The sequence below is a fragment of the Osmerus eperlanus genome, chromosome 3, assembly GCF_963692335.1.
Source record: "Osmerus eperlanus chromosome 3, fOsmEpe2.1, whole genome shotgun sequence".
Lineage (NCBI taxonomy): Eukaryota > Metazoa > Chordata > Actinopteri > Osmeriformes > Osmeridae > Osmerus > Osmerus eperlanus.
The window spans coordinates 15307513-15328991 of NC_085020.1; the positions used below are offsets into that span (position 1 = coordinate 15307513).

General features: G+C 39.3%; 1 protein-coding gene across 1 annotated transcript in view; it reads left to right on the forward strand.

The window, feature by feature from the left end:
• Window positions 1–21124, forward strand: part of hibch (3-hydroxyisobutyryl-CoA hydrolase) — a 114701-nt gene extending 93577 nt beyond the window's left edge. The window contains exons 12-14 of the mRNA XM_062457436.1: window positions 4160–4279; window positions 18083–18116; window positions 18973–21124. Coding sequence (XP_062313420.1) covers window positions 4160–4279; window positions 18083–18116; window positions 18973–19130 — 312 coding nt within the window. The 3' untranslated portion in view covers window positions 19131–21124. The remainder of the gene's footprint in view (window positions 1–4159; window positions 4280–18082; window positions 18117–18972) is intronic.
• The last annotated feature ends 355 nt before the right edge of the window (window positions 21125–21479 follow it).

The window sequence follows — 21479 nt, forward strand, 5'->3', positions numbered from 1 at the left end:
TTTGAAGATTATTGTACGACGTTACCGGCAGTAGAAGATGGAATCGCGATTCAAACAGTACCATCTGCTAACTGAAAATATGCCCCCAAAAACGTAAATAAGCTTGACATTTATTTAGTGGAAAATCGCTCATTCATAAAAAGCTCACTGGTAGCGATCATTGTCAGTAACAACGCACAATGTGATATAGCCCTGTGTGGAGAAGCTGCCCCGGTAAATTGTACTACTAGACTACTGCTGTGTTCGTCTTGGTAGCGATTGCGTTGGTTGAATTGGATTTAACGTTCCATTGTACAGTTTAGGCTGAAATTAATTATTTTCATGAACAGATTGACAAAGTTTAGTCTGTGGTAATGAAGTGGTGTAGGTGTAGTGTCTCGCGTAGGCTACAGCGTTGCAGTGAGCTACACTGGTTTGAAACCACAGGTAATGATAATTTCACCCACAAATCGTTTACTTGTAATCTAATGTCATAATAAATCCTACAACGAAAATGTATTTGTGAGGAATGTTTATTTTAACGATTGAAAACAGATGCATCATAGTATGTGTTGCCCGGGCAACAGAGGCTAATGTCATGATGCTAATACTTCAGTGAAATAGTAGACTACTGTTTCCGAAAGTAGATGTACTTCCTTAATAATATCAGCTTATTGTACATTACACATCACAATTGTGTGTCATGTCACAAGGTAAAATGAGCAAATAGTTATCACCCAGGCCTCTTTGCTTGTGGCGTTTCTGCAGCTGCCTTGCAGTAAAGCAGTTAGCCTAGCTATCTCCCAGAAGTTAACGAGCTGCTAAACTAATGTTCTGCTAGAGGTAGTCACGCGAGTTTTCGTGACGTTGGTAGCGTCAGTGACTATGGCTAGCCAGTTAACCACCGTTAGCTTCACCTTTCGCCACAAAAACTTAATTTCTACTTAAACCGTGCAACGGAACGTAAATAAAAATACAAGCAACTCAATCGCTACCAAGACGAAACTTTTGACACCTAGGTTGTCTATGTAGTCCAAATATTGACTGAGGCTTAGAGGGGCAAAAATAAATAAGTTTAACCTTTTAAGGAGTGAGTTCTAAATATTTCCGACGCTTCCACCAGAGTGAGTTATTTTTCCAAAACGGAAGCTAGATAGTTTTAGTTAGCTTCTGTTACCTAGCAACCTAGCATAATACTCGTAGCAATGCTACTACCTGCTAGTGTTACTTGTTAGCCTCCTAATTGTAAATTTTGAAGCCATACAATAGCGTTTGTCATATGGTTTTTGTCTATCGGAAAATAGTCCGTTGGAATGTTCAGAATCACACGTGTGACGGTACTCTGTGGGGCCCGCTTTCGAACGATCACATATGTGTGACGCTACTCCTTAACGGGTTAATATATATGTGAGAACAAAGGTTGTACCCTTGCCGAAGGCAAAGCACACCCAATAATAATAATTAAACTAACAGAAACAATAGGTTTCCTCCTACCGGAGGAACCCTAAAAATAATAATAGGAATACTAACAAAAACAGTAGGTTCCCTCCTACCGGAGGAACCCTAAATATAGCTGCAGGCAGCAATGGCGGGTTCCTCCTCAACATTGCAAAAATTGACATGATACAGACATGTATTTCATACATGTACACAACAGTTCAAGACAATTGGAGCAATGGCTGATTTTAAGTCTTTTTTTTTAAATTCTTCACAAATTGTCACTGTAGAAAAAAATCCATGCTGCCGACATTAAGGGTTCTTGAGACCTTTTTGTTCCCTGTGAGAAATAAGGCATGCGTACCAACTTCCAGACATCTTGGCCTGACGGTCAAAATGCCACCCTTGAAAGTGACAATTTTGAAGCGTGTTCTGTAAGGCCACCTGTGCTCTGGTCAGGCCCATCATGCAGAGATCCATTCTTTAAAAGCTTTGACTACAACAATAACTTTATGAAAGTCAGGATACACTACTAAAGGAAGTGTGTGTAGGTTATGTACTACTACTGCATGCTCTGCCCACACACTTTACCCATCCATGCTCTTTCCTTCTTTCCCAGCGCAGGTCACGAAATGCCTTTGCACATGGTAACATGTTGTAGTGTCTTCCTCGTGAACTACCAAGTTTGGTGTTGATCACTTTTGTGAGGCTCAGTCCGGAGATCATCTCTGGCAATTTTGAAGTCAATTCGACCAAAAATGTAGGAGGAGTAGCGAAAACTTGTTTCCTTAATCTTTATTGTACGGAAAAATCCAATATGGCGGCCTTTATAGGTTCTTGAGGCTTTTTTGTTCCTCATGAGAAATAAGGCCATATGTAATGAATTTCAGAATTTGGGGATTTATGGCCTGCAAATGGCATCACTTTGAAAAGTGACATATTGGGGCGTGGCCTGTAGCGCCACCTATTGTCTCACATGGCCCATGTTTGCTATGGTAGTTACTAATGGTCTGCAGTTTCAACATGCCAAATTTCACAACTTTTTACGCTACTGGTCTAGGGGCTGCCATTGACTCCCATGGGTAAAACATAATAATTAATATAGCTGCAAGCAGCAATGAGGTGGCCAAGCAGTCAAATGACCCATAAAACATTTTAGACATCCTCAGAACAGGGTTCCGAGTGCATGCAGCAAGTTTGGTGTGAATCCATCAAAGATTTGCTGAGATACGACCCAACTTCCTGTTTACTGGCTTAACGGCACATTTTGATTGGCTGTACCGGGCAAATGGTTTTGAAAATCAAAAAAACATACGATGGCTTTTGAGAGGCTTGGTCTGAAGATAATCTCTGCCAAATTTGGTGAAGATTGGACACACTTTGTTTTTTTTTCAATAATTCAAAATGGCGGCCGCATCAATTCGGCTGTTATCACAATTTATCATGTGTCACACACGGGATGTCCCAAGATATCATGAGACAAAGGAATCACTTAATAAAGGCAATCAAATCAACAGTTATTGGCCAAAACACATCCTAACGGAGGAATCCTAATAAAATGGTTCCCCGGGTAGTTGAACCCCTAAACCCCTTTCCCCCCTGTGTTAGATAGATGTTAGAGACTGTGGTAAAGATTAAACTTGTTATACATAATAATAATGATTTCACCTCTTATCTTCAAAATAAAAGTCCAGGTGCAAAATGGCTGACAGAAGCAAGGTTCTTTCTGGTGAATCAGATAAAACACTCCAATGTGTTCATGCTTCAGTTTTTATGTTTCAGCAATACTAATGGGGGATAATATATGATAGTTCTAAGTACCACCTTTCATTAGAGATAACAATTATGAAAAATAATACCTTTTTATCCTAAGTATTTGACCTTGGTTACCAAGGGTCCTTTTGGAGTCTCCACAAGGCCCTTTTAGAAAACGCCTGGATGTACTCTTAGAAAAAACGTGTCAAATATGAATATATTGTGGTATCATATTCGAAATCACAGTCAAGGCAAAGAAAAGATTACTTTTACCTATTTCGGCCATACACAGTCATTTTAACCGCACACATTTTTTACTTTAGATCTTTCCCGCGGCTGATTGTTGCTTTGCCACTCTTATTGTCTATGTCCAAGAAACTTTGCTAGTGGTCTGGGGTGCTATTGCTAATATGCTTACAAATATAAACTATTCGATTTAAATTGGCTAATCATACAATAGTTGAATGGAATTGAAAATGTTTCATTGCGTGTTTATCATGAAACCGAGAGATTAGAGTTTGGAATCTGAATGACCGCTTATGGCAATTCTAATAATTAATTATGGAAAAACGTACACTCTTTAAAGAAATCTATTGAATTCAGATGTTGGGTAAATACCTTTTTGTGAAGTTTTGTGCTTTTTTTATGTATTATTTTGTGGAAGTTGCATTTAAAAGTGAAAGGCAATTCCTCAAGTTGAGAGCACAAGTGTGTGTCTCGTTTATTTTTACATCAGAAAAACCAAAAGAATCAAGATGGCGTTGCCCTGTAATCTAACAAGCATGGGGCTCCACGTCATCACCACAATAGAATATTTAAAGGGACCGTGATCCCGGAACATTCATTTTTACGTGTATAACACATTACTTAAATAACTGCATAAAACAACAGTGTGTAGAACCACACTATGAACAAGGGTGAATTATGAAGTCACATTCACTACAATTTAAGCATAGAACTATGTATTTTTCTCTGTGTTATTTCACAGATTTTATCCCAGATGTCTCCTACGTCGCTAAAGATAACCTTCAAACAACTGCAGCAGGGCGCCACCATGAGTCTGCAGGAAGTGCTGGTGATGGAGTATCGGCTCAGTCAGGCATGCATGGTATGTAACCAGTAGCGGCTCGTCAGTGGAGGCAAAGGAATGTGAGCCTTCTTAAAAATTACTCAGAAATGATTGTAGATAAAGCAATAAAAGTGACTTTCTTACAAAATTGTTCATACCTTGTTGATGATGACCATAATGTATAGATTTTTTTAAAGATAACTGCTCCTCTCGTTACTAAATTTAATGGATGTTCAAATATTGCAACGTCATTTGTTTACATTAAATACGCTTCCAATAAAGGCAGAAGGGAGGCTAATTGACTTGTACCTCCTTCCGCATAAATAACCAATAAGCATTGATCTCCCATTCCTAAAGCAATTAGCATTAAGTATTACATTGAAGCAAGTCTGCCATTGGTTATAAGAGAGCAGCAAAACCTCACTTTAGCCAATATGGCTGTAACAGTTAGTGGATTATTCCTTACAAATTCAGTTTGGAAAACTTAGTATTACACAACAGAGGACAGAGCTGTTTAGAATTTTCTGTTGTGATGTATTCTTCAATTAAATCAATTAAATCGACAAATAGGTGAGTAGAAATGTTAGACCAAATGGTTAGGATTAGGTTTGGCGGGCCGTAGGATTGTTTGGTACTAAACTATACGACGCACACATTTATTTGTTTTAGACCAAGTAAAAGATTTCGTCCAAACAAGGTATTACATCCATAAATAGCTTCAGTGTGGCCTAGTATGGTCCACTAGGGTTACTTAAAGTACTTAAAGTAGTCAGACTGTGTCTCTACGTCTGAATTGCAACTCATTTCTTTCTTACACACACTGTACTGTACTCACAAACTGGAGAGACTTTGGTCACTGTTTTCATGAATATATAATCTGGGTCTAACCAGGTTAAAGGTTAGATCCTTTGATGAATCTTTTACATTAAAACATAACTATTAGTGTATACTCACACAAAAAATGCCACAGCCATCAAAACAAGAACACTCATGAATCAACAACCAACATTTTAAAGTGAGGCTTAAGTAGGCTTACATGTGTGGCCGACAAACACAAGCTAAACTTGGCATGTGACTGACTGCCTATGCTCTGACCTGGTGCCTGTAGCCTCGGGGAGGGAGGTGCTCTGAGGTCTTGGGGTGGTGCAAGGACTTGGGTCTATTTCCACCTGATCCTGTTTGCTCAGCTTTTTGAAGAAGTCTGCTATCTCACCCTTTTTTTAATGTTTGAAGTGAACCCTAAGCAAAAATAACATGTAGGCCTACACATCCAATTACCCACATTTGAGTCCAATCTCAATCTTAAACATATCCCCATTATTATCTTCAATCAACTACCAGCCTTTAAGTTACTAGATCATGGCTAGCCCTACTCTGAAATATGTATTTCAAACAGGCATTATACAATAGCACACAGGGTAGCTATCTGACTGCAGTGTGTTAATGTTTTGTAATGTTAATAGATTGATAAGGCATCTCATCAAGGAATCTTAGCAGTTAAAGTACAAAAATAGTGTAGCGACCCACACAGAAAGACGTGTGTTATGTTAGGCTGTTGGTTGTTTACCAGTAGTGTTCGCGGGGTCCGACATGCCAATCAACCTGCTGTCTGCCAATCACGGGAATGCCCAGAATGTTCGGATGCCAGGCATCCTGATGGTTTGGCGAAGGGGGAGGGGGGTTGGGCAGGGGGATGGAGCATTCAAAGTTAAGACCAGGTTTAGCGTCTGTTCTTTCTGTTACGTCTGGGTTTCACGAGACGGTCACTGTTGTTTTGTGGGATTAAGGCGTGTCGAACTGGGTAGTGGAGAATGATACAAGGTTAAATACTGGACCAAGTTATTTGTAATTTATTAATAAGTAATGATGAAATCACAAGAATACATAAAGAATACATCACTCCAGGATGTTCTTAGTCTAGAGCAGTAAAACCAGTCGATGATGTCATACAGCTTCAGAGAGCAAAGAGTTACAGAGTAGATGATAACGAAGGCCTTTGTGAGAAAGTAGACTCAACAATACACCCTTTCACTGGATGGCTTGAAAACGACTTTTAAGTGTTTATATAATTCGTTTGCCGGTCAGATCGCAGCCCTGCGCTCTGCTGTGATAAGCAGGCATTACATTAGCCACAAACATAAGATGTTCTAACGACGGCATATGCATTTGCTATACTTTGTTTGAAAGCTTAGGCCCTCTAGAATTCAGTCGTGTGATTAATTTTACAGTCAGTACATGTATTTGAGATTCGCCGCAAAACCGACCAGCTAGCATTGTTAGCAGTAGAACGTTAGCTTCTTGTATATCTACTTGAGGCTCTAGTTTTTACATCAGGTCTCTGCTATTAGCCATAAACTGCAAATGTATGAGTGACAAATTGTGCTGTAATAATAAATAGTAACAACTTTTTCATTGAGGGTCTTTGGTACAAGCTTTATGCAACGTGTTAAAACTTACACTGGCCGCGTTTCCCAGATTCGTTATATGTTGTGCACTAGTAATATTCCCTCCTATCTAATGGCAATTAGAAAGACGCATCTATTAAATAATTAGATTGCTGCGTTGTTTCAAAAGCTTTACATTACATTTAGATGCATTGCAGCAGTTGTTTTGCTCTAGCCATGCCCATACATTTGGTTATAATCTTGTATCTACTAATATCATAAATTGAGAACACTCTCATTCTCTTTTAGTACCGTTATAAAGCGGAAAGTATCTAAACCGGAAATGAGAATACGCGGATGGCCGCGCCCATCGCGACTTCCGGAATAAGGTCAATAGTGAGACTGACCGCCTGTGAGTGCTTTGGGACGGCAGAGGAGCTCACGGCAGCACCCGCTGCTCCTTGAGGACAGTACTGCGATCCGTGCTTTCATGTCAGAATCTCTAAAACACCAGCAAGTCTCCAAAAACATAAAAGTCGCCAGGAGGGTTTGGAAAGATCGCCAGATATAGCGAGAAAGTCGCTAAGTTTGCAACACTGCTCTGTGGGTGTTCGGTTGTGTCCCCCAAAAAAAGGTTTTCTAGTAGATCCGAAAAACCGCGGTTACATGTAAAACCGAACCGTGGGTAGTGTGTTGAACGGTTCGTTTTTTTCGGTTCGGTTTTGCACCCCTAGAAGCATCCAGTCATTCATGTAAACTTGGTCATAACTTCAGATGTAAACATTCCTAAAAATCTCAGTCTCAAAATAGCCACTGCACTCTGACTTTTTGATTGACACCTCATTTGACCCAATAGGAGCTTTCATTGATATAGGTTTAGGGGGAATTTTGGAACCTTCAACTAGGGATGCACCGATCCGACTTTTTCAGTCCCGATACCGATCCGATACCGTTGTTGAATTAATAATAAACTGTATACCTCCCACCTTATACCTTCCTTCCACCATGTGGAAGAGACTAAAGGCACCAGATTTTCCTAACTAAGACAAAATAACAGATGTAATGTACTGAATTCTTATTTGTTATTAAAAAACTATTGTGCATTCAAAATGCGAAAATAGAAAGTAATCAATTGTATTAAAATAAATAAAATGTAGCAGTAGAAACAAAATAGTGTATTGGTCAAACATACAATATTAAACAGTTACCAAACATTGTAAAGATGTAAAAATATTTGAATTCATATTTATTTGTTGTCGCTGGTGTGGAAGTTTTTAGCTTGAAGCATTGCACCATGCGGTGTACAGCTCGTGTCCAACCAGTGGACAGATAGCTAAACTTAAAAGCAACATGGAGCGAGCCAAAGAGTCGGCTGTGTTTAGATATTACTAGCCAACTAGTTCGTCGGCTGTTAGCAAAGTAAATGATTTGAGGGGTGGTGGAAGTATTGCAAAGTACAATCCTACCAATTTAATCAAGCACATCCAAAAGCACAATGCTAGGAGCACGCCAAATTCCTGCAGCTCAACAACTCTACTATACTGTAGAATCTACAGTGTAGAAGGAGTAGCGTCGCACATATGTGATCATTCGAATGCGGGTCTCACAGGGTAACGTTGCATATGCGATTTCGAAAATTCCAACTGAATATTTTCCGATAGACAAAAACTATGCGACAAACGCTGTATGTATCAATATGTGCTAATTAGAAGGCTAACAAGTATCACTAGCATGCTAGTATCATTGCTACGACCATTATGCTTGCTGTGGGGACCGTCGGAAATATTTAGAACTCACGCAACGCATCTAAAGGTTCGGTTAACTCATGCTGCTGACAAATGACATAGGATGTGCTGCGAGAAAAAAAAATATGGATCGGCTAGTGGATCGGTAAATTTTTCCGATCCCCAATCCAGCTATTTTGTCAGTATCGGGGCCGATATCCGATCTTAATATCGGATCGGTGCACCCCTACCTTCAACTTAAAAGTCTGCGCGCATAGCTGTCTCACATGGCATGCGCCCATGCGCTAAACCAAAACAGAATACGTTTTGGTATTGTTGACACTTTTGGATCTCTAATCATGGCAAAACAGACTAAGAAAACTAAATAGTTGCTCCAAGAAGTGGTGAAAGAATGCACTCGGCGTGAAGGCTGGAGTCTGGTGATAATGTTTTATTTATATAATTTTCATTTTTTTAATGATTATTATTATTACTCATTGACATTGATCTTCAAATAACAAACCAAGCAGTATTTTTGGCTATACAAAGTAGAAATAATAATAAAAATAAATGCTAATGAATAAAAGTACATCCAACTCAAGTACATCAATTAAAATAACGGGTTAATAGTCTTAGGAAGTATCAGAAATAAATACTTATGAATCAGACAAAGTACTCTGTGTTTATGCATTGTTGAACATTTCAACTCAAGTGATAGATATAGGGCAAATTGGCCGTCATTCGCGCAAATTTGCGTGTTTGCATTGACTTTACATGTAATCTCGACGCGCGGTGGGACTAAAAGATTATCAAAGCAATAATCCACAAGAGGGGCATAAATGATAATAAATCCTACAGCAATCGATGGATACATTTACATTTATTCATTTAGCAGACGCTTTTATCCAAAGCGACTTCCAAGAGAGAGCTTTACAAAAGTGCATAGGTCACTGATCATAACAACGAGATAGCCCCAAAACATTGCGGGTAGCCAAAACATGAAGCATACATTGTGAAAAGCAAATAAGTGCCAATGGGAAGAACCATAAGAGCATGTAGTTAAACAAGTTACAAATTAAACAACATGAACCTCAAAAGGTGCAAGAGTGTACCTGTAGAAAAAGCAAGCAACAATAATATAATTCACAGCGAGTACAATAAGTTAAATCAGTTAAAACTAACCAACAAGAGCAACAAGTGCCTCAATAACAGTCATTGTGTTCCTGGAGGAAGCTAACTTCAGGTCCAGCAAATCATTCCTAAGTACCGTTGTACTCCCGGAACAAGTGCGTCTTAAGCCTTTTCTTGAAGGTGGGGAGACAGTCAGAGTTTATTCCACCATTGGGGGGCCAGACAGGAGAAGAGCTTGGGTTGGGAGCGGGCGCTCTTGAGAGGTGGGACCACCAGACGGTTGTCAGAAGAAGACCGTAGGTGGCGGGTACGGATGGATACGACTCAGAGATACGAGGACCTCATCGAGGTAGTGCGATAGAAGCGAGACTGTTTCGATTTAGGTCAGTAAGTCTACCCTAGATAGTAAACAAACTCTCTTTCTCTAATTTACAATCAAATCACCATTATGTAGTGCTTACAGTTTACAGATCACCCCGTAAAATACTTGGGGGAAAAGTGTATTATGACAACCAGGGCATGACATTAGCACCCGCCCACCCGCCAAATGCGGGTAGAATTCGTCTGTGGCGGGTAAAGCAGTCTTACTAGCCACTTTGGCGGGTGGAATTCTATATCTCTATATATATTTTTTATTGTAGCAGGGCTACCAACTCTTGCATTTCAACCAATTCACACGCTCTCACGCCACACATTGTATTTCTCACGCTGAGAAGGAAACAACCAAGAAGTTCTGCTAAAGTTGTAACCAGTAATGGACGAGGCGCAGATACACTGAGTGAAGCAACACTCAAGCTCACGACGCGCGAACACGGAACACCCGTGAAATCTCGTCTCGGGGCTGGGTAGCGCAGCAAAATATTGGTTGGAGCAGTCGCGGGGTGGAACGGGAGAGGGAGGGTTTCGACGCACCGGTTGCTAATCAGGCTGAGCGGGCCTGGAGATACTTTTTTTACTAAATAATAAAATATATTTTTGTACGTCGGCCTGTACTAGTCTTCTGTGTTGCCTTGTGCCGAGATCTAAACCCTGAATGGGTGGAGCCGGGTTCACTGTAACTGTGACAGCCCCACCAAATCTCACACAAAGGTTTTTTGAAAAGTTTGCAACCCTGTTGTAGGCTAGTCTTCTCAAAACACATCTAAAATAATAAACTCATTGCAGGGTTCTCAAGCCTCACGCATTGACCGTGAGACACACGCATTTCAACATTCATTCTCGCTTTCACACATACATACAATATAAGATAAACATTTGTTTGTAGGACATTTGGGAATCGGAATTGATTAGACAAAAATAATGTTTATAAATATTTAAGTTGACAAAGTTTTGCTTGTGGGTTTTTTCAGTTTAGTTCATATATTTTGTACATATACATTTTATAATCTTTATTTGGGTGTTGACAATGGTCATTTACATGTGAAAGGATTGTAAAACTAGTTATTCAAGTCAATTGTAGCAAACCGTAGTCAACTTTAATCAAATAAAACTATTTCCCAACAACAAAATTGTGGCTAATGAAATTACTGAGTGGCTAGTAACTTTGGAAAACCACTAGCCACAGTGGCTAGTGAGCAAAAATTTTAATGTCAAGCGCTGATGACAACGAGTCTAAGGTAACATGTTGTAATGCGATGGAAGATTCCACTGAGAAAGCTAAATAGAACACAGCACTTATGGCCAGGCAGGGCTAACCAACTTCAAGTCAGACTTCCAAGGAGCCTATTGAAATGCTAGAGCAGTAGAGAGTAAACATTTTGTATGTAGAGCTTGGGTTGAATAGGTGGTATAATGGGACAATTTGAGATATTACAAGAAAAAAAGATGGCTGACTAGTATGTTTACAGAGTCGCCACGGGTCCTTAAAAAGTCTTAAAAAGTCTTAAATCACTTTTCCTAAAAATAAGGCCTTAAAAAGTATTTAATTGTCTTAAATTCAGATTGGATGGGTCTTAAATTTTGTTGTGTCATGTCACTGCGAAAATGCAGGCAATCTTTTCTGCCAGGCAAACAATACTGCGCAGCTTTTGATGACGTAAAGCATCGGCAATACAGCAATGGTTGATAGTCACTCAACTTAGAAACATGGGGAAATGCAAGTTCAATTACAAATGGCTTGAAAAGAATGAGTAATAAGGTTGTGCCTGGAAATGCTTATGAAGCGAACTGCGTTATGTGTCGGAAGAATTTCAAACTTGGGACAATGGGGATCAGAGCGGTGGAATCGCACGTGCAGAGCAAAAAATACAGAGACTAACGTAGTGATGTGTCGTTCATGAACGATTTGTTCATTTTGAACGAATCATTAGTATAACTCGGGAGTAACGAGTAGTCTCAGAGAGTGATTCGTTCATTTTCTCGTGGCCAAGATAAATAAAAAAAAAAGTTAAAATAACAAAACCTGTAATTATTAATTGTGAAGGAATGTCATTCATGTCTTACTAAGGTCACGTGAAAAGTAATCCAAAGACTCGTACCCAGCAGATCATTGATCCGAAGACTCGGTTGGCAGAAGAACGAAACATTGATCCGAAGACTCAGTTGGCAGAAGAACGAAACATTGATCCGAAGACTCGGTTGGCAGAAGAACGAAACATTGATCCGAAGACTCGGTTGGGAGGTTAATGATTCGTTCATCTGCCGGGTACGAGTCTTTGGATCATTTTTTACGTGACATGCATAGGCTCAGTACTGGTAGCTAGAGGAAACAGAAATGATTAGTTCATTTTGACTGGGTCTTCGGGTACGGGTCTTTGGATCATTTTTCACGTGACCTGCATAGGCTCAGAATAGGAAACAGAAAGGATTTGTTTACCTCGTTCACTTTCGCGTGACTAGGTTTCGTAAGACATGAATAATATTCGTTCACAAGTAATAATTACAGGTTTCGTTATATATTTTTTTGTACTTTACTTTCAATGCAGTGTAATTGTTTGCCGTGATAATTAGGTGTCAGGTGGCTGAGCGGTTAGGGAATCGGGTTGGTAATCAGAAGGTTGCCGGTTCGATTCCCCGTCGTGCACAAGCCTTCGGCGAGAGCACAACCTTTGTTCTCTCACATATATATTATTATTATTCTTGCCCCCCTAAAACTGTCAATATTTGGCCTACATAGACAACCTAGGTGTCAAAAGTTTCGTCTTGGTAGCGATTGAGTTGCATGGTTTAGGCTCAAGTTACGTTTTTGTGGCAAAAAGTGAAGCTAACGGTGGCTAATTTGCTAGCCACAGTCACTGACGCTACTTACGTCACTAACGTCACGAAAACTCGCGTGACTACCTCTAGCAGAACATTAGTTTAGCAGCTCGTTAACTTCTGGGAGATAGCTAAGCTAACTGCTTTACTGCAAGGCAGCTGCAGAAACGCCACAAGCAAAGAGGCCAGGGTGATAACTATTTACTAATTTTACTTTGTGATATGACACACAATTGTGACGTGTAATGTACAATATAAGCTGATTTTATTAAGGAAGTACATCTACTTTCGGAAACAGTAGTCTACTATTTCACTGAAGTATTAGCATCATGACATTAGCCTCTGTTGCCCGGGCAACACATACTACAGTGGTCTATGATGCATCTGTTTTCAATCGTTAAAATAAACATTCCTCACAAATACATTTTCGTTGTAGGATTTATTATGACATTACATCACAAGTAAACGATTTGTGGGTGAAATTATCATTACCTGTGGTTTCAAACCAGTGTTGCTCACTGAAACGCTGTAGCCTACGCGAGACACAGCTGTTTAGGAAGTCAAACGGCGACAGAACATGTTCGGTTGGCAGCTTCTCCACACAGGTCTATATCGCATTTTGCGTTGATACTGACTGATCGCTACCAGTGAGCTTTTTATGAATGAGCGATTTTCCACTAAATAAATGTCAAGCTTATTTACGTTTTTGGGGGCATATTTTCAGTTAGCAGATGGTACTGTTTGAATCACGATTCCATCTTCTACTGCCGGTAACGTCGTAGAATAATCTTCAAAGGGGGTTCTTTATTAATGAATGAATGCAATATGAGTAGGCTAAATGCCTGAAAATATCACGAGAAGGGAAAACTTAAAAGGACGTTTAAGTCATAGAGATTAGGTCCATTTTTACACCGGTCTGCCAAATGTATTCGTTTTGATTCAGCTATGAGGCTGCCTCTTGCAGGGGAAATGAGAAGACATCATATTTAATTCTACACTTCACTCGTATTTTCAGTTGTAAACGAGCAGCACAAAAATATGCTTTTAAATCTATGTAATCTTTATAAATAATAAGTATGCATTTTTATATAACATATACAGAAATATCAGTTGTAAAAATGTCATTCAAAAACGGACCCCTGTGCAACTGACGCAAGCAAGCACACCCTACAATTTCCCCAGAAATTGTACCCTCTAGTTATCTGCTGGTTTACATGCACAGGCCTACATGAGAATATGATACATTTTTGCAGTGGATGAATTTAGGCCAGGGAATTGGCTATAAAATGTTGAGCAACAACCCCCCCCCCCCCCTCTAATTTAAATTAAAATAGATCAGACACCCTTCCATGACATCCCAGAATATCCGTTTTCTATTTTAAACTATGTATTGTCATCCATTCTTCCTGTGGAACATTATGTCTGTGGAAAGGTTTAAGGGCCTAAGTCTAGCACAGAGTATGAGTAGTGTGGCAGCATGGCAACACAAAGACAAAACAAGTCAGTAAGTAGTAGAAATAGGCAGTAGCTATTGAACTACAGATGGATGATACTTACGCTTGGTCAAATTTCGGGTCTAGGTCTATAAAAAAAAGCTACTCTCCTTCATCTCGCTCGGTATCATCATCGATAACGTTAACATTATCCGAGAGCTTGGTCCATCAGAGTCTGAGGTGTTGCCGGATGACACAAGTCTGACATGTTCTCCTCAGAAGCCTGAGGCTTAGGTGCCAGAAAGTACTCATTGATCACAATCTGCTGACAGCACCACATTGCTGTTCAACAACCCAAAAATGTTTTCATCGCGGTATAACAGGCCGAAGTATACCCCCGGTCCGGGGGTTAAAGGGGCCTAAGCGAGATTATACCCCGGGTATATTATGGCCTAGGCCAATTCATACCCCTCAGGGCAGATTATACCCACATGATATCAATAGTGTTGAGTGATATACACAAGCATTACTTTTTCACTAGAATCATTTTTCAACATTTTATGGGTTCTGCTTTGTCAGGTAAGTTAAGTGAAAAAGCTAAATGACTTAAATCTTAAAACTCTAAAACATAGACTTTTATAACTTAAAACAGAAAAAATATTAGACTTCCACAAAGATCAAAGATTACTACTTCCTGAAACTTCAACTTCTAAGACTAGCAAGTCCTTACTACAATATAAATGTTCAAAGTTAAACACTGATAACAACATCAAAACATCCACAAAAATCAAAGATTACTACTACACTTCTCAGTAGTGTTACACATTAAAATAAAAGCACATACACAAAACATAATGCAATTGTAACATAATATAATACATTTACATTTAGTCATTTAGCAGACACTCTTATCCAGAGCGATATACAGTAAGTACAGGGACATTCCCCCCGAGGCAAGTAGGGTGAAGTGCCTTGCCCAAGGACACAACGTCATTTTGCACGGCCGGGAATCGAACTGGCAACCTTCTGATTAATATCCCAGTTCCCAACCGCACAGCCATCTGACAATAAATAATAAAAACAGCTATCCCACCTCGCCTCAGCAAACTGTAGTCCTCTGCTTGCATCAAGCGGGGCTTATATATGCAAGCTTCACACCTGACGCCTGCCCCAAAAAAGAACAATTCAAAACTTCTTAACAGTTCTACAGTAAAGTACTTCACCTTTATTTATCTCAAGAACAAGAGCTAAGAAGAAATGCAAAGTGCACACTAACGAATCAAAACAAATGACAACTTAGCTAGCAAACAATATTAATAATAACAAATAATAAAATAATATATGCAAGTTTGCTTTCAATTAAAATGATATATTGTAAAATATGTTACACGTATTAAATTATCAAAATAGAATATGCAAATACAATACAATAAAAATTGCATACTTTTCTCCTTGGCACGTTTCTCTTCTTCCTCTCTGGCCTTGGACAGTTTATCCCCAGGGGTATACTCTGGCCTGGAGGGGTATAGTATAGCCTAGGCTATTTTACACCCCTGGGTATAGTTTGGCCTAGGACAGTTTATCCCCGGGGTATACTCTGGCCTGGGCCAAAGTATACCCAGGTTTAATCTGGGCGGGGGTTAATTTGGCCTGTTACACCGGGATGCCATTAAATAATTTCAAAAATATATATTGTTGCAAGCAGCAATTCCTCCTCAAAATGGCAAAATATTGTAAAATTGAGGGATTGACTTAACTGCAGACAAAGGAACCATAAAAGAACATTGCTAAACTCTAAAGGTCTGCATGCACTGGGATTTAAACTACTAGCCCTAGAGTTATGGATGCTACGCTCTAGCACACTGAGCCACAGGCATTGTGGCTCAGTGACTAGTAACGTGAATGGGACTAGTAATGTGAATACAGTGTCCAATAGTCTCACAATATCGATCAAATTACATCTTTAACACACATGATGGAATAAATCAGATTTGCTGGCTAGATATGTAGAATGATCTAATCTACAAAGTACAATAGTTCTATCTTATTTTGTGCAGTAATCCCTTCAGAGTGAACATTCCCGTTATGACTATGTTCAGCTAGACTACAGGTATCTAGCTGCTGTGGTGTACCTGGCTTGCTTTGCAGTGGCTTGCAGTCTAGCTAAAGAGATAATCAGCGTCACAGCTGGCTTGATCGCTGTGGCTGGATTCAAAATTCTGAACGTGCACTTACCAGCACAATGTCTTATCCTAGTGAGCTATTCACAGAGCTAGAAAGATCTGTGTTCAGTTACTGTATAAACAAAATAGTTGTTTCTCCTTTGGCAAGCATTGTCAGATTTGGACCAAGTTCAAACAGCTGTAATTCAGTCATCTTTTGATATATCAAGGTGAAATGTTGCACTGTACTTCAGAGTGATGTCATCTTGAAGCCTGTTAGATTTGAAAAACTATCAGTCAAAATGACATTTGATTTATTGACACATAGATATGGAAGCAATGTGTACATTTACATAAATGCACCCCTTTATGCCATGTTTGATTTAATTCCTTATTCCTTATCACCCTATATAGACAGACATGTATTCTGGATGTACGGTTCAAGAGAATAAATTTTTTGTATGTTTTCCCAAATTTTCACTGGTGAACCTTATAGGTCCTTTAGGCGTTTTTGGTCCCCATGAGAAATAAGGCATGTATACACATTTTCAGGCATTTTGGAGTAATGGGGCGCTGGGGAAATCACGTAGACTTTGGGCGTGGCTTATAGCGCCACCTATGGGCGTACATGGGCCATTAGCGGTCTGGGAGTAGTGAGTGACCTGTTGTATCATTGGGCCTGCACATAATGAGTGGTGGAGATATGAAGTTATAGTGAAATTAGTTTTAGTGCAGGGGTCGGCAACCTTTACCACTCAAAGAGCCATTTGGACCCGTTTCCCACAGTAAAGAAAACACTGGGAGCCACAAAACCCTTTTGACATTTAAAATGAAATAACACTGCATATAACGTTTTTTTTGCCTTTATGCTATGTATAAACAAACTATAATGTGTTGCATTTATGAAATCAATGAACGACTGCAGAGAAAACAAAATTACATTTCTGCATGCAACAAAACATTTTGAGCTCCGAAAAAAAGACGTTGACGTTGAAGGTTACTTTCAATTAAAATACTCAATGTCTATTTGAGTCCTTCTTGTATTTATGGAAAAAAAACGCTGAACTTAAATTATCCACCGTCAGCAAACCAAAAATGCCATCCTCTCTCTGTGCGCCTGACTATTTCCTGAGCGGCTACAAAACTCGCATATGTACTTGAATTTGCAGACTTCATCCACTTCTTGAAGTGATTTTTACTCAGATCAACCTTCCGCATCAGTTCCGAAACGGCTTTTTTTCTCTCATCTCCATCCGGATATTTTTTAGCAAAGGCTGCGTGTTTATTCTGGAAATGTCTTGCGACATTTGACTTTTTGTTGTTTCCTAGTTTCTCATTACATATTAAGCATACTGGTAAACCAGTCTCGTCAGCAGTGAAAGCAAATGAATCTGTCCACGTACCATTGAACGTTATGTTTTCTTCAGACACTTTTCTCTTCTTAGAATTCTCCATAGTTGTCCTACCTGGGATTCGAAAAGTTCAAGAAATCGCGCGCTGGCGGGTGTCGCACATTGGCGGTTGTGACGCATAGTAACAGCGTAACAGCGACATAACATTTTTTAACACGTTTTATTTAGATGTTACAAGATCACCATAATCTTCAAATTTAGAATTACATTTTAAAAACGAACAAACTAAAATACATTTTAATTAAATACTCATTAATTATTTTCAAAAGCCACAGGGAGCCGCATCAGAGGGATGAAAGAGCCGCATGCGGCTCCGGAGCCGCGGGTTGCCGACCCCTGTTTTAGTGAAACAAGCAAGGCACATTTTTTTGTGTAATGGGTTTTTGTATTTTTTCTTACAGAGGGGCCAAGACTTCTACGAGGGAGTTAGAGCTGGTAAGATTATTGACTTTGAAACTCATACTAAAGGCCGATTTATACTACTCCGACTCTGTTACAGACAGACGGACGGAGTTGGACGGATTCGTTAAATTTATAGTACTCTGAAGGCTGTGGGTGCTGAAAACAATTCACCGCCTGAAGAGTAGGTGGCGCTGCACTGCGATGCTAGCTAGGTTATCGAAAAGTCCGAGCAAATTTACAAATTAGCCGTTTCATCGATAAAATAAGCAAATTTTCAGCAACTACACTGCCCATTTCTTGTCACATTTTAATTCAGATGCTAATTTACATGTACTGTTTAGCTGAAATATGAATTGTAAAAACTTACAGCAATGACAGCCTACCAATCAAAGGATTCTGTTTGTCTTGTCACGGCAACCCCGCCCCTGACGCAAGCGGTTCTTAATAAGGACCAATCACAGCCAAGTGGTATCCGTAAAATTACAGACTGGCGGACGGATAGTCAGGAAAATCACGAGGTGCCCGTAGAGCTCTCCGAGGGTCTCGGAGAGGGCGTTCCACATCGGAGAGGGCGTTCCCTGTGTCCGTCTCTGTGAAAACGGAGTAGTATAATTCTGCCTTAACTATTATACTATTTTTTTATTTTATTTAAATGAGATTAGTACTTAATTCATTGGAAGCTTAACTTGCCTGTTTGCTCCACTTGTGCAACTTGCAGGCTCAGTCTCTTTGTTTATGATAATGACTGTGTGTGTGTGTGTGGGGGGGGGGGGTACATTTTGTTTAAACAGAAGTAGTTGCCTAAAGTGTTTTGGTTTTACCACTTTAGAAGGCATTTTCTATTTTAGAATGATTTCATTCAAGTGTTTTTGCCACTTTGTGTTGCCAGTGCTCATAAACAAGGATCAAAATCCGAAATGGAATCCCTCAACACTGGAAGAGGTGTCAGTGCAGGATGTGGATGAATGTTTCTCCTCCTTGGGAGACCAGGATCTTCGACTCAGAGGCCCAAGACAGCATTCACCCTCAGTTCTCCACCACCTATGAGTCCCACTGTCACACTCTTGCTAATGAACATTTCTAAATGTTTGTTAGTTTACTACACAATACCCTAACAGTGCAGTGCTACAGTAACAACATTCCCTGAAATAAGATAGAAGCTGGTTTGCCAGAAGCTATTTGGCTACTAAAAACAGGATTTGTTGGTTTGTCCAGTGTTTGTGATGACTAAAATTAAAACAAACTAATGTCCCCTTCAATAGGACATAGCTGTGAACAGTTCAGAGGTGAGCAATAACATTGTTGCAGAAGCAGGAAGAATCAGAAAAAGGGAATTATTCAAGTTGTGTGGGTGGTCTCTTGGGTAAGGCAGAACAGAGTACTCTAAAGAGAAACAATAGCTATGTGTTGTCAGTTTCTCTCAGTCCACCTGAAAAGTCGGCCAAAATAGGCAATGTTTGTAGCTCAGGCATATTAGAATTATTAGTAAAATTAGATTTGTTCTCGCACTGGTACAAAGCTAACATGTGAGGCAAATAATTGGCTGCACTCTTCAGTAGAGCTGTACTCTGTTAATGATTGTTGAAATTAAGAGAATAGATTAGAGTAATAATATGATTTATTAATCGACAAGAGTCCGGATTTAGACCGTTCCCATTTATCGAATAACTACCTGTAGTCCCCGAAAAGGTCTTTTGGATTTGAAAGATTGTCTTTACTATAACCAAGCATCAACGAGAATTTATTACATGGCTAGTAATACATTGCATGTGCATTTAATAGGATTCATGTTCAAATGAGACGCTTCTTTAGAAAGTTATTGCATACATGGTTGCAGTCCTCTTTTACTGTCTATTTACTGTTGTGTTCCCAATATGGGCCATATAATGCTGTCTAAATTTGATTAAATTATATCGTTTTTTCAAGCAGATCAATATAGCAGCTTTCGAGGGCTCTCTGTAACAAGTTGACGTTAGAACAGTTCCTGAACTTGATAGCAGCAAAATAGTATAATGTTCTCTATATTAAAAAAATTCAAGTAGATGAATTGTGTCGAAACATATATTTGGGTACCTATGCCAAGGATTGTCTGTTAATGAGTGCTTGGGGTACTGGATATGAACATGGTTCTTTTGATTATTTCTGAGTTCCGGTTGTCATAAAATGTCAAATGTTGTTGCATTCTTTACTGTGCTTATTGTAACTGTTACTGGTACATTGTGTGCAGAGCAAATTGAACTGATTAACATCTGTAAGTGGGGAAATGTTTATAACAATGACATATTCCGCCTAAATATATTATTGTCTTTTGGATGTATTTAAATGAAGGGGGTTCTCAGATACCTTGCACAGCCATCTCAAATAACTGTTTTGCAACACTACGTGGCAAACAGAAATTGGGGAGGATAGGAGGAAAAGCACCCGCTACGTAGTGTAACATGTTCAAGTTAGTTCTTATGTTCAAATGTAGAAATAATTTGACTAGCAATCGAACTTACTATAAAACTAGGGTCAGGTAATGCACCTAACGTTTATACCCATCTTCATAAGAAACATTAATCATACAATCAACATAGTATATAGCTATCGATCATATTACAACACAAAGGATGAATATTAAAAAAGGGTCCAGGTGAACGGGAAGACAGACACATCTAGTCACTAAGGCTCTAGATCAGTGGTTCCCAACCCTGGTCCTCAGGGAACACCTGTCCTGCATGTTTTAGATGTTTCCCTGCTCCAACACACCTGATTCAAATGAATGGGTCATTATCCAGCACTGCAGAAGCCTGCTTATGACCATTCATTTGAATCAGGTGTGTTGGATATAAATATATAGGCTATCCTATATTATAGATTATTTATATAAACTTTCGAAAGAAATTAGCTAAATTACTTAGAAATTTAGTGTGAGCGAAGAACCAATTGGTCGTTCTCTGCTAGTTTCTTCACTGTGTGTTGCAGATAAATTAGTTTCAGGCTGGAATCAAGCATTGGAAATGTTTGTAATGGATGCAAATAAAAATGTGACCATGCTTTGATCCATCTCATACAACAAATGTTGTGTTAAACAAAGAAATTGCAACGGTGTAAAAAAAATCATGGTTCAGGCAGGAGGACTCAGTAGTAGTAGTTATACTTTATTACACACGATACAATACATCATTGTAATACTTGATTTGGCATCAAGGTTCTGCTTGCATCGGCTCCCTGCTGGACCCAACGGAGACACTGTCTCGACATCCGAGCAGAGAGCAGCGACGCATTCCCCCTATGTCAATTTTTTCGCGAGACGCTTGCAAAATCGGCTGCAGGATGATGAAATGCACTATATTAGTTGATATATTTGAATAAAAAAACATGTTATTAAGATTTTACTCCATTAATTGTAGACTA